Source organism: Bos grunniens, chromosome 13, assembly GCF_055505025.1.
Source record: "Bos grunniens cultivar Pamir isolate PY7600 chromosome 13, Bosgru_T2T1.0, whole genome shotgun sequence".
NCBI classification, from domain to species: domain Eukaryota; kingdom Metazoa; phylum Chordata; class Mammalia; order Artiodactyla; family Bovidae; genus Bos; species Bos grunniens.
In genome coordinates, this window is record NC_141177.1 from 67864943 (window position 1) to 67888401 (window position 23459).

Below are 23459 nucleotides of genomic sequence, written 5' to 3' on the forward strand. Positions count from 1 at the left end.
AGTGGGCAGGACAAATACCGCCCGCCAGTCGGAAGGAGGCGGGGCCTCGGGAAGCTGGGCGCGGGACGCTCGCGAGGCTTCCTTCAGTCCGGCAGGAAGAAGCGAGGCTCAGGGAGACAGCGGGGTGGGCGGGGCGCGTAACGCAGCTTCCGCGCACGCGCGGTGAGGCCTGTCTGACCGACCTTCAGCAGGGCCGGCGTCACCATGTTCTCTCGGGCGGGCGTCGCTGGCCTCTCGGCGTGGACCGTGCAGCCACAATGGTAATGGCAGGTCGCAGCGAGGATGAGAGGGTTGCGAGGGATGGGAGAGCTCGGGTAGGGGAAGCAAGTGGGGAGGCAACTGGGATTGAACCGGGGTCTCAGGGCTGGCCAGGCCCCGGTCTCGCGGAGGCCGGCTGCAAGAGGCGCTCGGAACAGAAGGGCGAGCGAGGGCAGCGGAGACGGCGAGATCGCGCCTCGTCTCCTGAGACGGGCGGGGGTGGGGTGAGGGCCGAGCGGAGTGGTCCTCAGGGACTTCGGTAGTGGACCTTGGGCCCCGTCAATTGCAGAGCGGCCTTGGATCTCCTCAGCGACTAATGAGACGCCTCGGAAGCCTCTGCTGCTCGCCAGGCGACGGGCCTCGGGGAGGCCTTTGGAGGGCCCCAGGGAAGGTCCAACGGAAGGTTAAGGAGTGCTTTTGTCCTTGACGCCGTTTGAAACCCTGCGGTGCAGAGGGCAGTGACTCCCAGCCTGTGTTGAGCACCGCTTCTGCAGCAGGCGCCTTGCTGGGCACTGGTGAATGAAATAAGTGCCCTCGTGGGCTGCAAAAGGGACCTTAAAAATATTAAGGCGAGGAAGGGAAAGATACCTTAACTATCTCGAAACCGTTGTGCAGAAACAGTAGCCCTGCAAGGTCATGACGTCATCATAAGGTCCCGAGGAGGAGGAGATAGACTTGTAGAGCGTCATCTGTTCATTGCTATGCAAGTTTTAGGGATTTTAATAAACATTGGTTTCTCCTCCATCCCCAAAAAAAGGCATGTTGGAAGGCCTGGCAGTAGGCAGATAAATGTTGGTTTGTGGTGGTGCTCTGTAATAGGATGAAATGTTTTGAAGCTAGGCAGTCTCGAAGGATTGCAGATAGGCTGCTAAGGGGATTGTTAGCTGTCGACTGGGTGTTTTAGCAATTACTTGGTTTTACAGTATAGGAGAATTCTAAGAAGCCACAGCACTAGATGTGTGTATCCTAATTTATGAGAAGGGGCTCTAATGCATTAATTAAAATAGGTATGTTTTCATTAAGCAGATAACTGATAAAAGATTTTCAGGGTAATGAAGAAACTAAATTTGATGTGAAAAACCTACACACAGATGTTAGTGGGTTTGCCGTGGAAGTCAAATTTTCTTTCCCCTAATGTTGAAAAGAGTATTCATGGGGATGAAGGAGTCAGCTTAGTTGGAGTCTCACTCATAGGTTGCCCTATTTCTTCATCACTCGGCACACATTTGTTGGGTGCTTGCCCAGCACCAAGTTGATACTGGGCAAAGTGCTGAGGTGTGAAGAACAGACAGACATGGTCCTGATGAAGTTTGTAGGACAGTGTGTCTGACATGCAGCAGTGGTCTGCAAATGTCAGTTCTCCTTCCTTCCTTTTTTCCCATCTTGCTGTGCATGAATGTAACCTGTAAATATTTTTAGAACTTTAAGTCAGCCAAGTTGATCTTTTAAAAATGGACAGTTTCTGAAATGAGTACAAAATATTTTACCTTTAACTGTACAAAATCACTTTTTAAAAACCTGTAAGATCATTTGAGGATCCTTTAGTAAAGGATCATTTGAGCGTGCTCTCTGTCTGCGATGGAGAAGGCAATGGCAACCCACTCCAGGACCCTTGCCTGGAAAATCCCATGGACGGAGGAGCGTGGTAGGTCCGTGGGGTCGCAAAGAATCGGTTGCAACTGAATGGACTTCACTTCTGTCTAAGATAACTACTGTGGGGGGCAGGGAGCTTAAACTGGAACCCCAGTGAGCAAATACATGTGGAAGTCCTGACCTTCATCAAATTGGTAGGTTGTGAATATTCATCAGACATCAGCGTTCCACCTTGGAGAACAGACGCTGTCCTCTTCCTTTTTTTGGATGGACATATTCCATCATTCTGCGTGCCTGGTGTCTGTTTTGCTCCTGCCACTTCCTAGTCACTGTAATCGCCTTTTGAATTCAGCAATTAAAGCCGTCTTAATGTTTCATACTCCACAGAATTAATCTGAAAAGGAAGTACACCTTTGCCTTTATAGAACCAGGAAGAGGCATGTCCTTGGTTCTGTTTTGGTTAACGTGTAGTTTGTCATTGTTCCAGAGACGTAAGCATACTAATATTAACTGAATGGTAGGTTAAAATTATTTTCATTGTTTAGGGTGTCAGTAAAATAACAACTAAATTTTTGAAAATTAAACCTTTTTTTAAAAGCTCATTTAAGAGAATGGAAATAAGAAATTTGGTTGGGGAGGGAGTTTTTGATTTTTCTGTGTCAGAGGGAAAATAAATTTCTATTTCTCAGTGTTCCACCTTCTCTAAGATGGAACTATTTTATATTAGGAAACCAATGGCCATAAGTGGAAATGTAGATGTTGAAAAGGAAGGGAGAAGGCGTTTCAGAGGAGAGAAGGCAGGCCTTCATCTGAAACTGAGATAGCAGATACTTACTTTTAAATGTAAAAAGCATGAGGCAGCAGTGTGTAGTATGCCAGATGGAGTGGTGCCAAACTGCCCGTGTTGCAATCTTGACTACCCTCAGGTTTGAATCCTGACTGCCTCGCTGTGTGGCCTTGTGCAGCTTACTCAGTGTCTCTATCATTTCCTCATCTGTTAGATGGGGGTAATGTAGTGCCCCATTAATTGGATTGGTGTGAGGATTAAATGAGTGTTTGTAAAGAAGTGAGGGTAGGGGGAGAAATGCTTGTGGGGACCCAGATGTATCCACTGAAAAATGAAAATGAATTTGTACATACATGTTTTATCTATATAAACTAATGTGAGAAGGTAGAAGCCTAATGAGGATGGATCGTGGATGGTAGTAAAGTTCTGGAAGTCACTTGGTGGAGAGCCAGGGTTGGACTTCCACCCCGGCATTCAGTATTCAGATTGCAGATACTTCATAATTTTCTTTTCCTCAGGAATTAGTGGATGCTGCTTCTTCCTTAATTTTTATGTTCACATCAGATCAGATCAGATCAGTTGCTCAGTCGTGTCTGACTCTCTGCGACAACATGAATCGCAGCACACCAGGCCTCCCTGTCTATCACCAACTCCCAGAGTTCACTGAGACTCACGTACATCGAGTCAGTGATGCCATCCAGCCATCTCATCCTCTGTCGTCCCCTTCTCCTCCTGCCCCCAATCCCTCCCAGCATCAGAATCTTTTCCAATGAGTCAACTCTTTGCCTGAGGTGGCCAAAGTACTGGAGTTTCAGCTTTAGCATCATTCCTTCCAAAGAAATCCCAGGGCTGATCTTCAGAATGGACTGGTTGGATCTCCTTGCAGTCCAAGGGACTCTCAAGAGTCTTCTCCAACACCACAGTTCAAAAGCATCAGTTCTTCGGCGCTCAGCCTTCTTCACAGTCCAACTCTCACATCCATACATGACCACAGGAAAAACCATAGCCTTGACTAGACGAACCTTTGTCGGCAAAGTAATGTCTCTGCTTTTGAATATGCTGTCTAGGTTGGTCATAACTTTGCTTCCAAGGAATAAGCGTCTTCTAATTTCATGGCTTCAGTCACCATCTGCAGTGATTTTGGAGCCCAGAAAAATAAAGTCTGACACTGTTTCCCCATCTATTTCCCATGAAGTGACGGGACCAGATGCCATGATCTTCGTTTTTTGAATGTTGAGCTTTAAGCCAACTTTTTCACTCTCCACTTTCACTTTCATCAAGAGGCTTTTGAGTTCCTCTTCACTTTTTGCCGTAAGGGTGGTGTCATCTGCATATCTGAGGTTATTGATATTTCTCCCGGCAATCTTGATTCCAGCTTGTGTTTCTTCCAGTCCAGCGTTTCTCATGATGTACTCTGCATATAAGTTAAATAAACAGGGTGACAATATGCAGCCTTGACGAACTCCTTTTCCTATTTGGAACCAGTCTGTTGTTCCATGTCCAGTTCTAACTGTTCCTTCCTGACCTGCATACAGATTTCTCAAGAGGCAGATCAGGTGGTCTGGTATTCCCATCTCTTTCAGAATTTTCCACAGTTTATTGTGATCCACACAGTCAAAGGCTTTGGCATAGTCAATAAAGCAGAAATAGATGTTTTTCTGGAACTCTCTTGCTTTTTCGATGATCCAGCGGATGTTGGCAATTTGATCTCTGGTTCCTCTGCCTTTTCTAAAACCAGCTTGCACATCAGGAAGTTCATGGTTCACATATTGCTGAAGCCTGGCTTGGAGAATTTTGAGCATTACTTTACTAGCATGTGAGATGAGTGCAATTGTGCGGTAGTTTGAGCATTCTTTGGCATTGCCTTTCTTTGGGGTCGGAATGAAAACTGACCTTTTCCAGTCCTGTGGCCACTGCTGAGTTTTCCAAATTTGCTGGCATATTGAGTGCAGCACTTTCACAGCATCATCTTTCAGGATTTGGAATAGCTCCACTGGAATTCTATCACCTCCACTAGCTTTGTTCGTAGTGATGCTTTCTAAGGCCCACTTGACTTCACATTCTAGGATGTCTGGCTCTAGGTCAGTGATCACACCATCGTGATTATCTGGGTCGTGAAGATCTTTTTTGTACAGTTCTTCTGTGTATTCTTGCCACCTCTTCTTAATATCTTCTGCTTCTGTTAGGTCCATACCATTTCTGTCCTTTATCGAGCCCATCTTTGCATGAAATGTTCCTCAGCATTATACGCTCTTTAAAATTCTTCCAAGCTGTCTGCAGTGAATCTCGCAGACCCCATCCCCTACGGGCTCCTTCGGTTTTTCTCACACTACCATGTGATCATAGGAGATCATGGCAGTCCACTATCTGTGCAATTTGCCCTCCATTGTACTGGGTAAGCTTCCGGTTTCTTGGATAATCTCCCGACGATTTCTCAGGACATGAGACAATTTTCTGGGACACACAGCTGATTCAGAACTTCCTTTATCTTCTCATTTGCAAAAACTATATTCAGTAGAGCAACCTCTCCCTAAAGAGAGCTCAGATCAGCTCTTTTTATTTTGTTTTTCTATTTTAATTTTTTTTTTTTGCATCAACCATCATGTCTGTTGATAGTTACAAATCTGTCTCTAATCTCAAAATACCTCATATTTTCCACAGACCCGGATCACATTTCCACCTGGTCCCATAGTACAATATTGCATTCAAAACTCATTATCACAAGTGAGAATCCCCCCCTACCTAGCTTTTCTGTCTTGGTTAAATGACAACACTGTCCACTCAGGTCATTAAGTTAGAAACCTTTGGGTCCGCTTGGTCACAGATCTAGGCTCCCATTGCTTTGCCAGCCTCTCAGTCCAGGTGCTTGCCTTCTCTTGTCTGGAAACTGCAAGCAGCTGCCCCTGTGGCCTCTGTGTCATCAAGATTCAGTATCATTCTGTGCTTTTCCTTGCCATCTGAGGTACTTTACTGAACAACTAAAGTTTCATCATTTCCCCGCTACCTATAAAATAATATTTAAACTTACTAACACAGGCCGTGTCTCCAGCTTCAAAATTGCATACAGTTCCTTGGAATGCCCTAAGGCCCTCCTTTATGTACAATGTATGCTGCTGCTAAGTTGCTTCAGTTGTGTCCGACTCTGTGAGGCAAGATGTATAGATTCCTCAGTTCTTCCTTGGCGCTTTCCAGGCCAACAGGTGCTTGATGGATTTAAGAGCTGAAAGATGATGTATGTTCGATAACATGTTGTCTTCACCAATAAGGGGAAGAACCTCTCATATTTATCTTTAACTGTTACTATTTTTGACTTTTATGTGTTCGCACTTTAAAGACTAGAAAAATATTTAATGTAAAATTTATGTAAATCTTAAGTTTGCATGAATCTTGTTTATGAGATAATAGAATGCTTATTGGGAGAAGGCAATGGCACCCCACTCCAGTACTCTTGCCTGGAAAATCCCATGGACGGAGGAGCCTGGTAGGCTGCAGTCCATGGGGTCGCTAAGAGTCGGTAAGTGAGCAACTTCACTTTCACTTTTCACTTTCATGCATTGGAGAAGGAAATGGCAGCCCACTCCAGTGTTCTTGCCTGGAGAATCCCAGGGACAGGGGAGCCTGGTGGGCTGCCGTCTCTGGGGTCACACAGAGTCGGACACGACTGAAGTGACTTAGCAGCAGCAGCAGTATGCTTATTGTGGTCAGAGACCAAGTCCTGGAGCAGAGTATCTGCTCCATAAAAGCTCACTGGATTGAGTTGGAACAGTTAAGAATTGGTTTTTAAATTCTACTTTGACACATGTGGTTATGTTAGAATGTATGATTGATCCTAAAGTGTTACGTTATTTATTGGTGAAATGAGGAAGTTAGGAGCTTGCCTGGGAACTGAGCAATCGTTTTTAGAAGTGGCTGACCTTGAGTTTAAGAATAACTGGATAGCCTGACAAGGGGAAGGACTTGTCTGTCATGGAAACAATATAGGCTAAGACATGGAGTCGGAAATAGAGCCTGTGTGAATGCCATGTGACCTCAGTGGAAGCTTTATGTTAGGGCAACTAGAAACAGACCTTTCAAACAGGGCTTGATATCCGTATTAGGGGTTTATATATATCCATATATATTCAGAGTCTTACTATTTGATAGATTGTTTCTTTATGGGCCACTCTTTAAGTCCATATATTAACTTTGGAAGTTTCTGGAGCTTTTTCCCAAAAAACTAAAAAACATTTTTTGCCATCTTTATTTTCAGGATCCAAGTTCGAAATATGGCAACTTTGAAAGATAGTAAGTACTTTATCTCAATATGCGGATTAAGAAAAACTAAATTTTGCCCAATACAAATACTTCTGAAAGTGTGCTGCGTTAGCGCATTTACGCACTTGGTTAAAATGGACAGTGAATGTGTGTCGTGTGTCTGTGGCATTGGAAAAGCCGCTGTGAGGTAACACATGGTGGCTGTGCTTCTGTTGTCTGTGGAACGATGATGATTAGGAAAACTGTACTCTGTGTGGCGTGTGAGATGTTATGGGGCTTGTTTTTGGTTGAAAGCCACTTTCAACGCCATTTAATGTTTTACATGCATAATTTACTGTTATATTGCCGTTTTTGCTTGTCCAGATAGCGCAAGGTCTGACTTACTGGTACTCTACTGTTAACTGTAATATGAAGCCTAGTTTGGTCTAACTGCTAGTTATTCTACCTTGCAGTTTAGGAAAATATTCCCATAAATTCACAAATGGAATCATAATTCCTTTATCTTAACACGGCACTTCTGTTTTTCAGTTACCAGGCGACTAAAATCAATCAAAAACATCCAGAAGATTACCAAGTCTATGAAAATGGTAGCAGCAGCGAAATACGCCCGAGCTGAGAGAGAGCTAAAACCGGCCCGAGTGTATGGAGTGGGGTCCTTGGGTAAGAGGGGCGTGCAGTCAGATTACAAAGACCTTTTAAGCTAGAGATCGAGGTCCTGAGCACTTACAGGCACTCGCGGTCATGGCAGCCCTGTGCAGGCGGGCACTGTTGGAGCCCCAGCTTTGCAGAGGAGAAAACCCAAGTCCAGTACAGTCGTGACTTTACCTGCGTGACTTGGCATCCGAGCCTGTCTCTGTTCATCACTGTATGTGTTCACCTCCCTTTTAAAGTATTCTGAAAGATTGTTCCTAGATTATTAAATATGCCATCAAAAGAACATGGGGTTTAGTGCATTGGACTCAGATGCTTGATTTTATCCTGTTACAATGTGATGTGATCTTTTAGGACTGCAGGTTGGGATGGGGGTACCCTGCAGTGGAATTTGACTCAACAGTCATGGCTATGACTGAGTATATGGACAGAGTGTTGAAAGAGCAGCTGTAAAGGAGGAAAAAAGATATATCTGTATTATCTGTATTAATCTGTTAGAAATTAACTTTCTGCAGGAGTTTTCTTGTGTTCATATTTCTTGAGCATGCATTCATACTGCTACCGAAAGTTTTGTATGAGAAAATGATAGCGTTCCATGCTTCAGTTGAAATGACTCATTGCTTTGAAAATGCCATACTGGGACCTCCCTGGCAGTCCGGTGGTTAAGACTTCATCTTCTGTGCAAGGGGTGCACGTTCAGTCCCTGGTCAGGGAGCTTAGATCCCACGTGCCTCATGGCCAAGAAACCAAAACATTGGACAGAAACAATATTGTAACAAAATCAATAAAGACTTTTTTAAAAATAAAAATACTGTATTTAGTTTCACTTAGCAGTATAGGAGAGACTTGTTCCGTTAGGTTTTAGCCATCTTTAACAACACCAGCTGTTTGCTCTTATGAGTCCTGTTCTCTGCTGGGCTTAATGAAGAAATTGACTTGCATATCTGATTAGAATATTTGTGGTATAATATTAAAAAATCTTTTTTTTTAAATTTTATTTTATTTTTAAACTTTACAATATTGTATTGGTTTTGCCAAATATCAAAATGAATCTGCCACAGGTATACATGTGTTCCCCATCCTGAACCCCCCTTCCTCCTCCCTCCCCATACCATCCCTCTGGGTCGTTCAGTGCACCAGCCCCAAGCATCCAGTATCGTGCATTGAACCGGACTGGCGACTCGTTTCATACATGATATTATACATGTTTCAATGCCATCCTCCCAAATCTTCCCACGCTCTCCCTCTCCCACAGAGTCCATAAGACTGTTCTATACATCAGTGTCTCTTTTGCTGTCTCGTATACAGGGTTATTGTTACCATCCTTCTAAATTCCATATATATGCGTTAGTATACTGTATTGGTGTTTTTCTTTCTGGCTTACTTCACTCTGTATAATAGGCTCCAGTTTCATCCACCTCATTAGAACTGATTCAAATGTATTCTTTTTAATGGCTGAGTAATACTCCATTGTGTATATGTACCACAGCTTTCTTATCCATTCATCTGCTGATGGACATCTAGGTTGCTTCCATGTCCTGGCTATTATAAACAGTGCTGTGATGAACATTGGGGTACATGTGTCTCTTTCCCTTCTGGTTTCCTCAGTGTGTATGCCCAGCAGTGGGATTGCTGGATCATAAGGCAGTTCTATTTCCAGTTTTTTAAGGAATCTCCACACTGTTCTCCATAGTGGCTGTACTAGTTTGCATTCCCACCAACAGTGTAAGAGGGTTCCTTTTTCTCCACACCCTCTCCAGCATTTATTGCTTGTAGACTTTGGGATCGCAGCCATTCTGACTGGCGTGAAATGGTACCTCATAGTGGTTTTGATTTGCATTTCTCTGATAATGAGTGATGTTGAGCGTCTTTTCATGTGTTTGTTAGCCATCTGTATGTCTTCTTTGGAGAAATGTCTATTTAGTTCTTTGGCCCATTTTTTGATTGAGTCATTAAAAATTCAAGTCAAGGCTGCTAGTCAACTTCTAAGTCCTTCAAAATGAAAAAATATTAACTGCTGGATATTAAATGGCTAATCTTTAAAATATTTAAGAATTTTAAATAGGAGTTTTATTTTTTATGCTGTACAGTATAAAAGATAAAAAGAAACTCAAAAGGAATATTCTCTTCACTTCCCTGAACTTTAGAGTTGAGTATGTACCTTTCTCCACCTTTTATGGAGGATTCTCAGGTATTGAAATTTGAGAGTCCTGCTCTAGCTGAAGAAGGGTAATAGGAATTTCGTTGAAGTGGGGGCATGTGGCAGCCATGAGGATGCAGTTTCCAACTAGAGAGACAGCTGCTGAAACCATCCTGTGTTTGCACCTGAGACATGCTTCCCACGAGCCCCTCCTGACAGATGGGGTGCTCAGGCTGCATGTTCTGTGGAGACCTGGGGCTCCCTGGCAGCCTTGCTGAGCTTTCCCTCGACTGCTCTGCAGGCCAGGAAGCTGCCTCCTCACCTTTCTTCCCACTGGTCAGACAGGCATCGCAGTGTGATGGCTCTTCTGACCTCCTTCCTGTGTCTTCTCTCAGGCATTTTCCCAGTAAAATCCATGTGTATTGAACCCTATTTGAATCCCTCTTGGCTTCTGCTTCTTCGAAGATCAGACCAACCAAGTGAGGCTGTAAAAGTAACACCCAAAGTAAAATGGCATCCATTATTTTAATGTCAATAGTTTTCATAAAAGCTCGCTGTGCAGATATATGAACAGTTCAGTAAATACTCCCTGCTTTCTTGGTTGTACTCTGAAGATTTTAATTATTTAAAAATTTGGTAAGTTTAGACAAGTTGTCGCTTCTCTAAGTCTGGCCTCTTTTCAAGCTCTGTGATTGTACTAGTGATTTCTTTTAGTCAGTACTTAGATAACTTTGTGTCTAGAGACCTCTTAACAGAGATTTAGACCTTTATGGTTTTCAACCTCTTTGTAAATGAAATAAGTGCAAAAATACTTGATAAGTAAAGGCATCATTTTGTGAATTAGGGGTTATTGCTGTATTTAGTGTAATTACACCTTTTTTTTTTTTTTTTTTTTGAAGCTCTGTATGAAAAGGCTGATATTAAGACTCCTGAAGACAAAAAGAAGCACCTCATCATCGGTGTGTCCTCGGACCGAGGGCTCTGTGGTGCTATTCACTCCTCGGTTGCTAAACAGATGAAAAGCGAGGCAGCCAACCTTGCAGCAGCTGGGAAAGAAGTTAAGATTATTGGAGTTGGTGATAAAATCAGGAGTATACTTCACAGGTAATATAAATACATATTGTTTATGTAGAAGGCTGCAGGCGTGAGTAAAGGGCATTTTCTTTGATAGTTGATTTAAGCAAGGTGTCTTTTTGGTTGCCATTTTATACACACGGAGAAGCTTTGTTTTGTTTCAAGTTTTGTTCCAGGATATCTTAGACTGTGTAGATTTCCCTTGTTTTTTACTTGTCATTTGCTTCTCCTTCTTCCAAACCATAAATGGAATACAATAGGAGTGTCAGAAGCTAAGGGCTTTTTTTTTTTTTTTTTTTTTGTAATGAGGACTCTGAGGAGTTGTCATGGCCTGGAAATGCCAGAAATGAATAACAGTTAATTAGAATTGGCAGGAGAGGAGTAAAGGCAGAGAGAGAGATAAGGCGAGAAAAGCTGATTGTGAGTCCTCAGTTCTGGGCAGGCTCTGAAGGATGGGTGATCATAATAACGTAGGGGGTACCTTATAATTCAGTGAACACCACGTTCTCCACTCAAAATACACTTGATTCATAGAGTATTTTTGCCTTGTTCCCTGCGCAGAAGTATTCCACTCAGCTGTTACAGATGATCTCTTCGTTTTCTCATAGGACTCATTCTGACCAGTTTCTGGTGACATTCAAAGAAGTGGGGAGGAGGCCCCCTACCTTTGGGGATGCGTCAGTCATTGCCCTTGAGCTGTTAAATTCTGGATACGAATTTGATGAAGGGTCTATCATCTTTAACCGATTCAGGCAAGAAAAATGTTGGAATCCAAGCTTTTTTATGTTCAGATTTTTTTCAGTTGAGTAAATGTCTCCTTAATAGTGTGAAATTATAATCTTGGAATTTACATTAGTTTTTGCCATTTCTAGGTCTGTCATCTCTTACAAGACAGAAGAAAAGCCCATCTTTTCCCTTGATACCATTTCAAGTGCTGGTAAGTATATTTTGTATGACAAGTATTTTTCCTATGAAACGAGAGATTTGCAGATTGAGGAAAACAGTATTTGTCAGGGTGGCTTTTTTTTCAGCAGTAACAAAAATGTTGAGTTGTTTCTATCACCATCTATTAGGAGCTTCCATGAAACCATAAAACATTCATTGTATAAATAAATATCCATTGGGGGCCAACATTATATATGAAAGTCATCATTGCTCAGTGAAGCATTCTGGAAATAATACTCAGGAACCAATTTCATTTTCCTCTCCTATATATTATATTTCTTCTATTCTAAGAGGTACACTTTTTAATGTCTCTAAAATTGAGGTGCTTCTACCAGTCAGTAACACGTCATTTTTAATTGGCTGTGTTACTTTATTTCTTCATGGTATATAAAATAGGAGTTACATGATCCTCTGCATCTTAAGTCAATGAAATGCAGCCCTGTCTCATTTTACCCTAATGAAGACTTTTTGAATGCGCTGCTAAATTTATGCTGCCTAATTGCTGAAATGCAGAGCAGCCTCTAACTCTCTGACTCATATTTTCAGAAAAACTTTCCCTCCCTCATTGTCTTGACACTGTCAAATTTCTCCAATAACCACATGGTTGAGTTGGGATTTTTATATCACAGTATACAAGTCTCATTTCTCTCCTTAATTTCTCTATTGAAAAACACGGTCCCGGACTGTGCTGGCTTAGTCCAGGGCACTCTGCTAGATGCTGTCCAGAGGCTTTATACCCCTGAAATGTAGGGCTGTTACTTTAAATGTCAGCCTTTTGAGTTTTATGAAGTTAAGCATTTCAAGTAGAATACCAAGTGCTTTGTTTACACATCATGTTTTACTGAAAATCTGCTATAATCTATAGTATGAAAATAGATGATGAAGCTTTTAGAACTGTGTCTTTTAACCAGTCTCACATTGACTTCTCTGTGATTATAAAGGATTTTTGCACCAGGAAGCTTCTTGATTAAATCAGTCTTTGCATTTCAACAGAGAGCATGAGTATCTACGATGACATTGATGCTGATGTGCTGCGGAACTACCAGGAATACAGCCTGGCCAACATCATCTACTACTCCCTGAAGGAATCTACCACGAGTGAACAGAGCGCCAGGATGACGGCCATGGACAACGCCAGCAAGAATGCTTGTAAGCGCTCGGCACAAGGGCTTCCCTTTGCTGAGGCTGCATGGAGGCCCTCGCTCATATCAAAGGGTGTTAGCAATTCTGGAAGAGGAGCAGGAGAGCTGGGGTCTGGTCCTGGGCTCTGCCACTGATCCTGTGAGGATAGAAAAGTTATATTCTTCTCCTTAAAGGAAGTAACGTCTTACTTGGTAGGAAGTAAGTGTGCAAGTACTTTAATTCTTGGAAGATACAAAAAAAAATATCTCCATAACATTTTTCAAGAGGCCAGTTCTACTACCTGAAAAGAGACAGAATCTTATTTTTGAATTAAACAACTTACATTTCATGAATGAGTTAGTAAGCAAGGTATTCTTTTCTGGTTTTAGATCTTGTTGTCTGATCTTCTGTTTTGTTTGTAGCTGAAATGATTGACAAATTGACTCTGACATTCAATCGCACCCGCCAAGCTGTCATCACCAAGGAGCTGATAGAAATCATCTCTGGTGCTGCGGCTCTGTAAGTAACTGAGCGTTGCCTTCAGCATTCTTGTCTCGTAGTGCCTGCTCGTTTATCCTTGGCTCATTTATGTCCCCTTCTCCCCTCGCATTTTTTGGTCTGTTACAGCAAAAAAATGATCTATTGCTTAATCTTGTTTACTTACTCTTAGAATATAAAGATTTGATGAAAATGAGATCTCTAGAGTATTTTTGATTGTTTCAGCTGAAACATTCAGGCTTAGTTTATGAGTTACTGGTTTTCGGTTTGTTTTTTTTTTAATCTGTAAATTATTGAATGGTGGTAGGGTCAGGAAGTTTTTAAGTAAGTTTTCTGTATCAGTACTGTCCTTCGATAGTTCTTAAAATACCGCTTTCCTCAAGAAAATGTCTTGGTTGTTTAGCTAGATGTTAATGTTTGTAACCAGGGTTGCAGTAATGGGAAATCTATAAAAAATGATTACGTTGAACACCCATTGCATGCCTCATATAGTGCTAAAGGGTGGGATCCTTTGTCCCAAGGCGTTTACATCCTAATAGGATAAGAAAATGTAGACAATTGTGCCGAAAGATAAAATGTGTGTTAAGTAATCTTTGACTCATTCTCACCTCCTGCTAGTTGGTCACCACGTTCTCTAAATCTTACCTTCTTCTAAATATCCCTTGACTTTCTCCCCTTTATGCCCTCTGAACGCATCTTTGTCATTTCTCTCCCAAATTAGGAAATATATTTTTTAAGTGGCACATGCTTTTTCCTGAAATGTCATTCTTTTTTTCCCCTGCACCCTTAATCCTCCACCTGACTGACTTCTGTTTGTCCTTCATAACGGAGCTGGGGGACTCCTTTCCCCCAGAAAACCCTCCTTTGTGGTGTGAATGGGGCTATTTCCCGTGTTTCCCTCCATCACAGCACTTACACCATTTTATTAGGAACTGCCCTTAGGTTGTCTGTGTCCCGTGGCTTGAGAGGGGCCATGTCTCATTCACTTTTGTAGCTTCATCACCTGGCATGCACTTCCTTAGTAAATATTTGTGGAGTGAATGAATGGTGAGCCATGAGTGTATTAAGAACTGGAATTTTAGAAGAGACAGAAATAACACTTTGCTGAATATATGAGTACGTGGGTCCAGGTTTAAGACTCGGGGAAAGGTTCATCGCTAAGGTGACACAGAAGTTGGTCCTTTTTGTCTCTGGAGGATGGAAATGGGCAGGATTCCAGAGACACACACAAATTGGTTGAGACCATTCTGTCAGTGTTGGTTGGCTCCATCAGCTCTGCTGTCCTAAACAGCCTTCCTTCTCTTATTTTGCTTTCAAGCCTGCGTTTGAACCATCTGTCCTCCTGGTCACTCCTGCTCTGTTAGCATCAGCATCCAGGCAGTGATGAGTGGTCCTGCCACTTGCCAGCTTGACAGAGACAGTTAAGATGCTCTCCCTGCAACACAGTTGTTTTCTATGACATGCGAGCTAGGATGGGGTTAAGCAGGTGTATTATTCGTGTCCTTCTTGCTGTACATTCTACTGCTTCTCTGGTGGCGAGTGTGCCGAGGCCTGGGGGAAAGAACTGCACTCTGAAGGTCTGGGAGCTGTGAGATGCAGAGAGCCAGGGGAAAGAGGAATGGATGCTCAGAATAAATGGAGGCTACAGCCTCTGCAGAGTGGAGGACCCAGCTCTTGATTAGGAATATGGGGACCTGACTGAAAGTAGCAAATGCAGAGAAATGAGAAGGAGATTGGGACATGAAGAATGAGACTTTTAATAACAGTTCAAATAACTGGAAATTGACTATTCAGTTTTCAGTTTCTAGAAAGGCAGGCTAAATCCTTTATTAAAGGTTAGCTATGCAAACCTTAATAATCCTCATGATGGATTATTTATATGAAATGAACTTGCATGCTCTGTAACCTATCAGCTCTTCTGCTTAAAGGCTAGTATTTAATACAAACACATTTCGCTATTTGGTAATAAAAGGCATGAGTAAACCATACTTGAGGTGCCAAATGTTAGTTGCTAGCTTAAAAAAAAAAAAAAATTATATACTACTTATAACAAAGTTGTGGTTTAAAGTATGCTTTCATAGCCCTGCCTACTTGCATGAACATGGTTTTATTACTTTAACCAGATTCAGGTCTGTAATGTTTCCTAACAATTAGTGACTCTGTTTCAAGGAACTCTTTTGGTAAGTATTTATGTGATATACTCAAGGTAGTGAATGAGGAAATGGGCTTTTCTAGTTGGAAATTGTACATGATTAACCAGCATGGATTGCTTCCTGACCTGCTTGTTTTCTGTTTGTGTTTTCCTTCTAATATAATAACCCAGGGACTAATGAAAATCAAGTTTCATCCTCAGACAAGAGGTAAAGTGGTAATATTTCACACCTTCCCCCCATCCCATCAGAAAACAAACCCAGTCAGAGAGAATTCAAACTAATTCAGCAACAGGGAAACTGATTTCTTGGGAGATGAGACTGGCCGGCCATTAGGGCAGCAGTCAGATTGTGGGAGCACAGGGCTGATGCTAGGGGTCTTTTTTTTTCCTTCTTAAATATATTAAACTACAAGGATAAAGAATCAGCATTCCTTTGCAGTACTAAAAACAGGCTGGTGAAGAACAGTGGTTCTCAGACTTCCTGGTCTCAGAACCCCTTGAAGTCTGACTTCGCAAAAGATAGCCCAGTCCTCTCCACTTCTCTATTCATTCTGTTCTGACATTGCAGGTCATGTAGGTTCTGGAAAACTCCACCATGTACTCTTGAGAATGAGAATAAAACAGGCAAGCAGCATTGTTATAGAAATTAGTTTTGCCCTCACAGACCCCATGAAAAAGTCCCTAGACCAAAACTTGAGAACCATTAGTGTATAGAGTAACAGCTTATTATGTAGAGTCAGTTCAAGTCCCACTTTAGATACATATTATCTCTTGATATATTTAATTTCCAAGAAAAAAAATTGTTTTTTATTTGTTGTATACTTTTATTTTTCAGGTAAAGAAGAATTCAGCAAGCTGATTTTGTTTTTAGCTTACTGCTGTCCTTGTCAGAAGAATTTATTGGTCCATTGTTCAGATTACTAAAGACAGCAAGATATTTGTAAATTATCTTACAATAAATGACTCAACATAAAATCACTGCTTTTTTTGTTTTACTATTATTATATAAGAACAACCATTTTCAAACTGAGATCTTACAACACTTCAAAATATTAACATACTTGTATTAAAATTTCTTAGTAAGAAGCTAATTGAAGAGGCTCTTGCGATTTTTTGGTTTCTTAACAGCCATGGAAAGCCTGGCTTCTGAGGGGTCACAGAGTGGAAGGAAGAGGTGCCAGCCACAACCCCAACCCAGGCCTCCCTGCCTGTCACCCTCAGAAGACCACCAGCGCAAGGCAACAGTGCCATGTCCGAGTCATTCACTACTGTATAGAGGGTGGAGAATTCCAGGGACATACTGACTCTAAATAAACGTTTAAATCTTTTCCAAGGACTGAGAACCATTTCAGTAGGATATTCACTTCACATTCACATTTAGATAGCCATTAACTTTGGGCACCTGAGCTATTCTACAGAACGAGCTGGCCCTGCCAAAATGTTGGGATTTTTTTTTCCTATTTAAGAGGATTTAGGGCTATAGTCCATGGGGTTGCAAAGAGTCAGACATGACTGAGTGACTAACATTTAACTTTTTTAGGGGTTTTTTTATTGCAAAAGTAATACAGGAATTACAAAAGACTACATAACTATAAAAAATATATATAAAGCCTATCATCAACACTTTATATTACTCTTTTAAAACCATTAAGAAGAAGGTTGCCAGAGGAAGGTAAACTGAACAGAATCTCAGTGTCATTTTCTGGCTTCCCTGAAATGATTTAAGAGCCATTTTGATTTCTGAGTTTTTGTGACACTTGTTTTCCTCTGAAAACTTAGGTCTCTACCTGCGTTGCTCTGAAATGTTGCCACGATGATTGTTAATAAGCATCTTTGGGCAAGTCTCTGCACATGTGGATGAATACTTCTGTGTACTTAATTGATCAGTGACTCAGACTGTGTATTGGGTTGGCCAAAAAAGTTCATTTGGGTTTTTCCATAAGCTCTTAACATGGAGCATAAACTTTGGGGCAAATTGGGTTAGAATCCTAGTTCAGCCCTTACCAGCTGTGTGACCTTGGGTGAGTTAATCTTTCAGTTTTATCATCTATAAAATGATTAAAATAGGACTTACTTTATAGGGTTGTTATGAGGACTACATGAATCAGTATTTGCAAAATACTTAGAATCTGACGTGGGATGAGTGCTGTAGCTGTTTAAATGTTACCCAATACACTTAAGTTATCATCATGTTTACTGATCTTCTATGTGTTGCTGCTGCTGCATCGCTTCAGTTGTGTCCGACTCTGTGTGACCCCATAGACGGCAGCCAACCAGGCATCCCGTCCCTGGGATTCTCCAGGCAAGAACACGAAGTGAGTTGCCATTTCCTTCTCCAATGCGTGAAAGTGAAGTCGCTCAGTCGTGTCCGACTCTAGTGACCCCATGGACTGCAGCCTACCAGGCTCCTCTGTCCATGGGATTTTCTAGGCAAAAGTACTGGAGTGGGGTGCCATTGCCTTCTCCACTTCTGTGTGTTAGCACTCTTAAATTCTGAAGATACGATAATTATGCTCCTCTATAGGAGCTTACAGTCTGGTGCAAAGACATAATAAAAATGTAAGCCTTTTGGGTATAGTGAAAGTGTTTGTCACTCAGTCGTGTCCAACTCTCTGCAACCCCATGGACTATAGCCTGCCAGGCTCCTCTGTCCATGGAATTCTCCAGGCAAGAATACTGGAGTGGGTTGCCATTCCCTTTTCCAGGGGATCTTCCCAACCTAGGAATTGAACCCAGGTCTCCTTCATTGCAGGCAGATTCTTTACCATCTGAGGCACCAGGTAAAAAAATCCCCCAATGAGGAGGACTTGTCTGGCAATCCAGAGGTTAAGACCTACATGGTTTCACTGCAGGGGACCAGGGTTCCATACCTGGTTGGAGAAATAAGATCCCATATGTCCCATGGCAAAAAAAAAAAATATATATATATATAATTTTAAAAAGTCTTGACAATCAGAATTTATTAAAATTATCGAAATACTGAGGGAAGACATTTGCAATACAAATAAAATTTGAATATAGTTGTATTTTTTTAAACATCCACAAATCAGACAAAACCCACTTTTAAAAAAATGAGTTGAAAAAGCTCAGTTTACAGTAACTTAGATGAATGTCCAGGGAATTATGGTGGGAATTCTGAAAGGTTATACACTCTCTGATTCCATGTATGTAGCATTTTTTTATATGACAAAACTTTAGAAGTGGAGAATAGACTAGTGGTTGTCAGAGATTAGAGACAGCGGAGCAACAGGAAGGCTGGGATGGGTATCAAAGGGCAGTGAGGAAGATCCTTGTGTTAGACAAAAGACTGGACATCCTATTAAGATAACTGTCCTGGACTTTGCAAAAAAGTAAACGTCATGAAAGACCAAACAAAAAACCAACAAGCAAAAGACAAACAACTGGTGGGATTGGCCTTACCAAGAAAGGAAAATGAATTTGCTGGTGGGCCAGTGGTTAGGACTCCAGTGGCTTTCACTGCCTTGGAACTGGGTTTGATCCCTGCTTGGGACTGACTAACCTGTAAGGCGCTTGGCACGACCAAAAAAAAAAAAAAAAAACTAAGTGCAATGAATGAGTCTTGAATAGGTCAGAGATTTAAAAAAAAAAAAAAAAGCTATAAAAGACATTTGGGAACAATGGTAAAATTTAAGAATGCTACTTCACATTGGGTCAGGTGACTGTATCAATCTTGTGTTTGCTGTATGTGATAGTTTGGATGGTGGGGTAATGGAAGTTGAGATACACTTCAAGGATCCCCCCTTCAGCTGGACTGAAGGAAGTATTCTCTTAGCTTCCGAGGATTCTGGCAGCACACAACCCTCAGCTGACAAAGTTCCTTGGAACTGCCTCAGCTGGAGACCACCTTGCCCACGGTCATGGCTCCACTCCTGGGCAGCCCACACCCATGGCCTGATCACCGTGGGAGTAAAGCCGTGCCCCCTTGCCTGAGCTCAGGACAGTTCTAAAGCTCTCTGTGGGGTTTGCTGAGGTCTTTCCTGAGGATGGGCTGCAGCTCAGCATCTCCCTCCCCAGCTGGACTCCTTCCCTTCATCCAGGGAGTGATCTCAAGAGCACCTCTTCGCTAGTCTCCATCTCAGACCCTGCTTCTGAGATCTGTCTCAGAACACACCTTGGGGGCGGGTCTGACTTGGGACCCTGCTCACGGGAAGGGTTTGAGGGAGCGGATGCTAGGACAGGACTTGGGAGCTGGCTCAGCCCCTCGGCCACCACAAAGACTGCTTTGGGAGTGGTAGATGGAACACACAGCCCCAGGCACGAGGTGGATCCCGAACGTGCGGGTTCGTACAACCCCCACGCTGGTTCCCTGGCTTCTGGGTAAGAACTATGGCAGTGGGAAGGCAGAGGACAAATTTTTCAGACTGGTTAAACTGACTTAACGGCTTCCCTGATAGCTCAGTTGGTAAAGAATCTGCCTGCAATGCAGGAGACTTCAGTTTGATTCCTGGGTTGAGAAAATCTGCTGGAGAAGGGGTAGGCTACTCACTCCAGTATTCTCGGGCTTCCCTTGTGGTTCAGCTGGTAAAAGAATCAAGCTGGAATGTGGGAGACCTGGGTTTGATCCCTGGGTTGGGAAGATCCCCTGGAGAAGGGAAAGGCTACCCACTCCAGTATTCTGGCCTGGAGAATTCCATGGACTATACAGTCCATGGGGTTGCTAAGAGTCGGACATGACTGAACTTTCACTTCCACTGGGGGTCGGGGGAGGCAGAAGTCAGTGGTACACTTAAAGACTTAAAGAAGTTGGTGTATGTGCACACTCAGTTGCTCAGTTGTGTCCAACTCTGCCATCGCTCGGACAGTAGCCTGCCAGGCTCCTCTGTCCATGGCATTTCCTAGGCAAGAATACAGAAGTGGGTTGCCATTTCCTTCTCCAGGAAGGAAATTCAATCCCAACCCAGGGATTGAATCTGTGTCTCCTTTATCGGCAGGTGGGTTCTTTATCACTGAGCCACCCGGGAAGCTCAGGGGTTGGGGCAAAATAGGGGAAAGGGATTCAGGGGGACAAACTGCCAGTATGAAATAAAACACAAAGATGTAATACAAAGCACAGAGAATGCAGCCAATATTTTACAATAACTGATGCCCAATGTGATGGTGTTATAAGGTGGGGACTTTGGGAAGGTCAGGAGAGGGTAGCCCTCATTAATGAGATTAATGCTGTAATAAAAGAGATTCAACAGAGCTCCCCGGCTCCTCCCACCTTGTGAGGATACAACCTGAAAATTCTGTGCCCCAGGAGAGGGCCCTCCCTCACCAGACAATACTGATCTCAGATTTCCAGCCTCCAGAACTGTGAGAAATAAATGTTGATAAATAACCCAGTCTGAGTTACAGCAGCCAGAAGGGACTAATACAGTATAGGCTATCTTAATGCACTGCCCACTCCCCTGAAGGACTGAAGGCTTCCGTGTTCCCTGGAATTGTCTCATATCGTATGCTCTCCTCAGGTAATGATTTGCTAAAATGGGAATATAAAGGTCCAGCCCCTTTGTTCCAACTCAGGACAGAGGTGAAGGGTCAATCCCGAGTTAGAGCTCCCTATGGGATTGCTGGAGGTCCCTCTGAAAAGTGCATTGGAAACCCCTTTCCTTGTATAGGTGTAGACCCTAGGAGCACTCGATAAACCTGCAGGTCAATCTCCACCTCAGAACTGGAGAACTGAATCCATGACACACGGTTACGGAGGGGAATGTCCTTCTCTGGGGAGATACATGCTGGAGTATTTCTGGGTTAAATGTCAAGATGTTTGCAATTGATTTTCAAACTATTCTGAAAAAAAAAAAAAAAAAAGTTCTATATGGATGGATGTATATAGTAAATGTGGCAAAATATTTACAATTGGTGAATCTAGGTGATGTGTGTACCTGTGTTTGTACTTCTGTTTCAATGTTTCTGTACGTTTGAAAACACACAGAGAGGCGATATAAGAGATGTAAAAGGAATTTCCAGAAGTATTAACAGAACAGAAGAGAGTAGGGTGTCATGAGATCTAAGAGTTTCAAAATGAAGATGAGTGTTCAACATTATCAAATGGCTACAAAATGGTCAAGCAAGGATAGGACTGAAGTGTCCCAGAGATTTAGCACCCAGAAGGTCCTTGATAATCTTGGGGATAGAACTGTCAGTGGAGAAAAACAAAGGCAGCCTGCCGCCTACTAAATTGTTCATTGTCTGCAGCTTGTCATTCAGCTGCAGTATCATATTTTCCATTCTGTTGGTTTACTGGAACTTAAAAAAAATTGAATATTATGTTCAAAGTTCTGGAATGGTCCCTATAAGAAGGTAGAGTCATGGAGCAACTTACAATTTATTGGAGTGGCACATTAAGTCAAATACTAAATGCACTGTGATGGGTACAAGAACGAGGGACACAGCATAGAGGAGGGGAGGGGAGGAAGGAATACTCCAGAAGCTTTTAGAAGAAAACAGCAAAAACGGGTCAAGACCGAGTAGGTGAGTCAATACAGCCTGGCTTCCTATAGGCTGAATCTAACTTAAATGTAGGGTTAGTTTGGCTTGCAAATGTATTCCCAGGATTTCCCTGGTGGCATGTACAGTGAATAAGAATTTGCCTGCCAATGCAGGGGACAGGGGTTTGATCCCTGGTTCAGGAAGATTCCAGATGCCAAAAAGCAACTGAGCCCATGAGGACAACTACTGAGCCCACTCTCTGGAGCCCTAGAGTCACAACTACCGAAGCCAGTGCACCTAGAGCCTGTGTCTGCAACAAGAAAAGCCACCTCAACGAGAAGCCCACACACCACAATCAAGACCCAGCTCAGCCAAATAAATAAATAGAATAACACAATTTTTTAAATGTATTCTCAATAGTTAAAAATATTGATCGAGCTACTGATCACAAAACCCCAATTTCCTGCAGCTCCTTAAGATCTGGTAGCCCTTACCTGGAGCAGGGAATCTAGGGCAGGCAACAGTTCTTCATACACCCAGCTGGATTTTAGGACTTTCACCTCTGTAGGCAACTGAGTCCTCTCTTCTTTTGACAGATCCTAGACGCTGGTGAGAAGACAATGGCACCCCACTCCAGTACTCTTGCCTGGAAAATCCCATGGACGGAGGAGCCTGGTAGGCTGCAGTCCATGGGGTCGCTAAGAGTCGGACACGACTGAGCGACTTCACTTTCACTTTTCACTTTCATGCATTGGAGAAGGAAATGGCAACTCACTCCAGTGTTCTTGCCTGGAGAATCCCAGGGACGGGGGAAGCTGGTGGGCTGCCGTCTATGGGGTCGCACAGAGTCGGACACGACCGAAGCGACTTAGCAGCTGCAGCAGACGCTGGTGAAGGGAACACTGGCAAACTCTCGCCCAGCAGCATGCCACCCGTTTTTGTAAATAACATTTTATTGGAACCAGGGCTGCGATTTGAAAGAGGTGACCCGAGACAGGAAAGGGGCAGGGTAGTAGCTCGGATTTTTAAATAACTGTGATAAAATACTAGTAATTTTCATTACGCTTTTTGCTGTCCCCTTAAATTGAATCCGGTGGTCAGCGCCACACAGGCCACACCTTACATCCCGCCCTATTGTGAAGAGTTGCCAATGACACGATTAACAGCTTGGACCTGATTTAATCTATACACTGGTAAACAGATCTTTTTTTTTTTTTTTTTAGCAGAGGATTGATTAGATCCGCGACTGGAAGTTTCCACGCCCCTAAAGCCCACCCTTGCACTCACAGCCTCTCGGGTTCTCACTTCTCTCTAACACCCACATCCTGGCTCCTTCTTCGGGCCCTGAACCACTGACGGTGCCCTCCCCGGTCCCCTCCGATCGAGTACCCCAGGAGGCCCCAGGCACCTGCCTCCTCTGGCGCATCCCTCACCTGCGCCCCGCGCCGCCGTTTCCTGCATCCTTCCAGGCCCGAGAGTCAACACCGGGACCATCGCTCTGCTACAACGGGGCGGAGCTTCCGCATCGGCCCGCTCCGCACTCGGCTAGT

General features: G+C 43.0%; 1 protein-coding gene and 1 long non-coding RNA gene across 4 annotated transcripts; one reads left to right on the forward strand and one right to left on the reverse strand.

Annotated features, from left to right (window-relative positions):
- The first annotated feature begins 175 nt into the window (after positions 1-175).
- Positions 176-16449, forward strand: ATP5F1C (ATP synthase F1 subunit gamma). 3 transcript variants are annotated; one of them, XM_086334835.1, is made up of 10 exons: positions 176-260; positions 6888-6922; positions 7421-7552; positions 10583-10787; positions 11366-11509; positions 11630-11694; positions 12696-12851; positions 13247-13343; positions 15646-15682; positions 16310-16449. In XM_086334835.1, exons 1-9 carry the CDS (start codon positions 205-207, stop codon positions 15650-15652), a joined length of 897 nt encoding a protein of 298 aa, XP_086190961.1. In that variant the 5' UTR covers positions 176-204; the 3' UTR covers positions 15653-15682; positions 16310-16449. The 3 variants fall into 3 exon arrangements, with proteins under 3 accessions (XP_086190961.1, XP_086190962.1, XP_086190963.1); XM_086334836.1 differs by lacking the exon at positions 15646-15682; XM_086334837.1 differs by lacking the exons at positions 15646-15682; positions 16310-16449 and having other exon boundaries at positions 13247-13428.
- On the reverse strand, positions 8524-23409 carry LOC147361179 (uncharacterized). Its single transcript, XR_015139862.1, has 2 exons — positions 23343-23409; positions 8524-10168 (listed from the first exon to the last, which is right to left on the reverse strand). It is a non-coding gene; the product is annotated as an uncharacterized LOC147361179 (long non-coding RNA).
- Positions 23410-23459: the final 50 nt, after the last annotated feature.

Excerpts from the sequence above, each read along its gene's own strand:
- ATP5F1C (XM_086334835.1), top strand. The coding sequence starts at position 205 with ATGTTCTCTCGGGCGGGCGTCGCTGGCCTCTCGGCGTGGACCGTGCAG. Across the intron at positions 7,553-10,582 it reads GTATGGAGTGGGGTCCTTGG|CTCTGTATGAAAAGGCTGAT; the intron begins GTAAGAGGGGCG and ends TTTTTTTTGAAG. Across the intron at positions 11,695-12,695 it reads TGATACCATTTCAAGTGCTG|AGAGCATGAGTATCTACGAT; the intron begins GTAAGTATATTT and ends GCATTTCAACAG.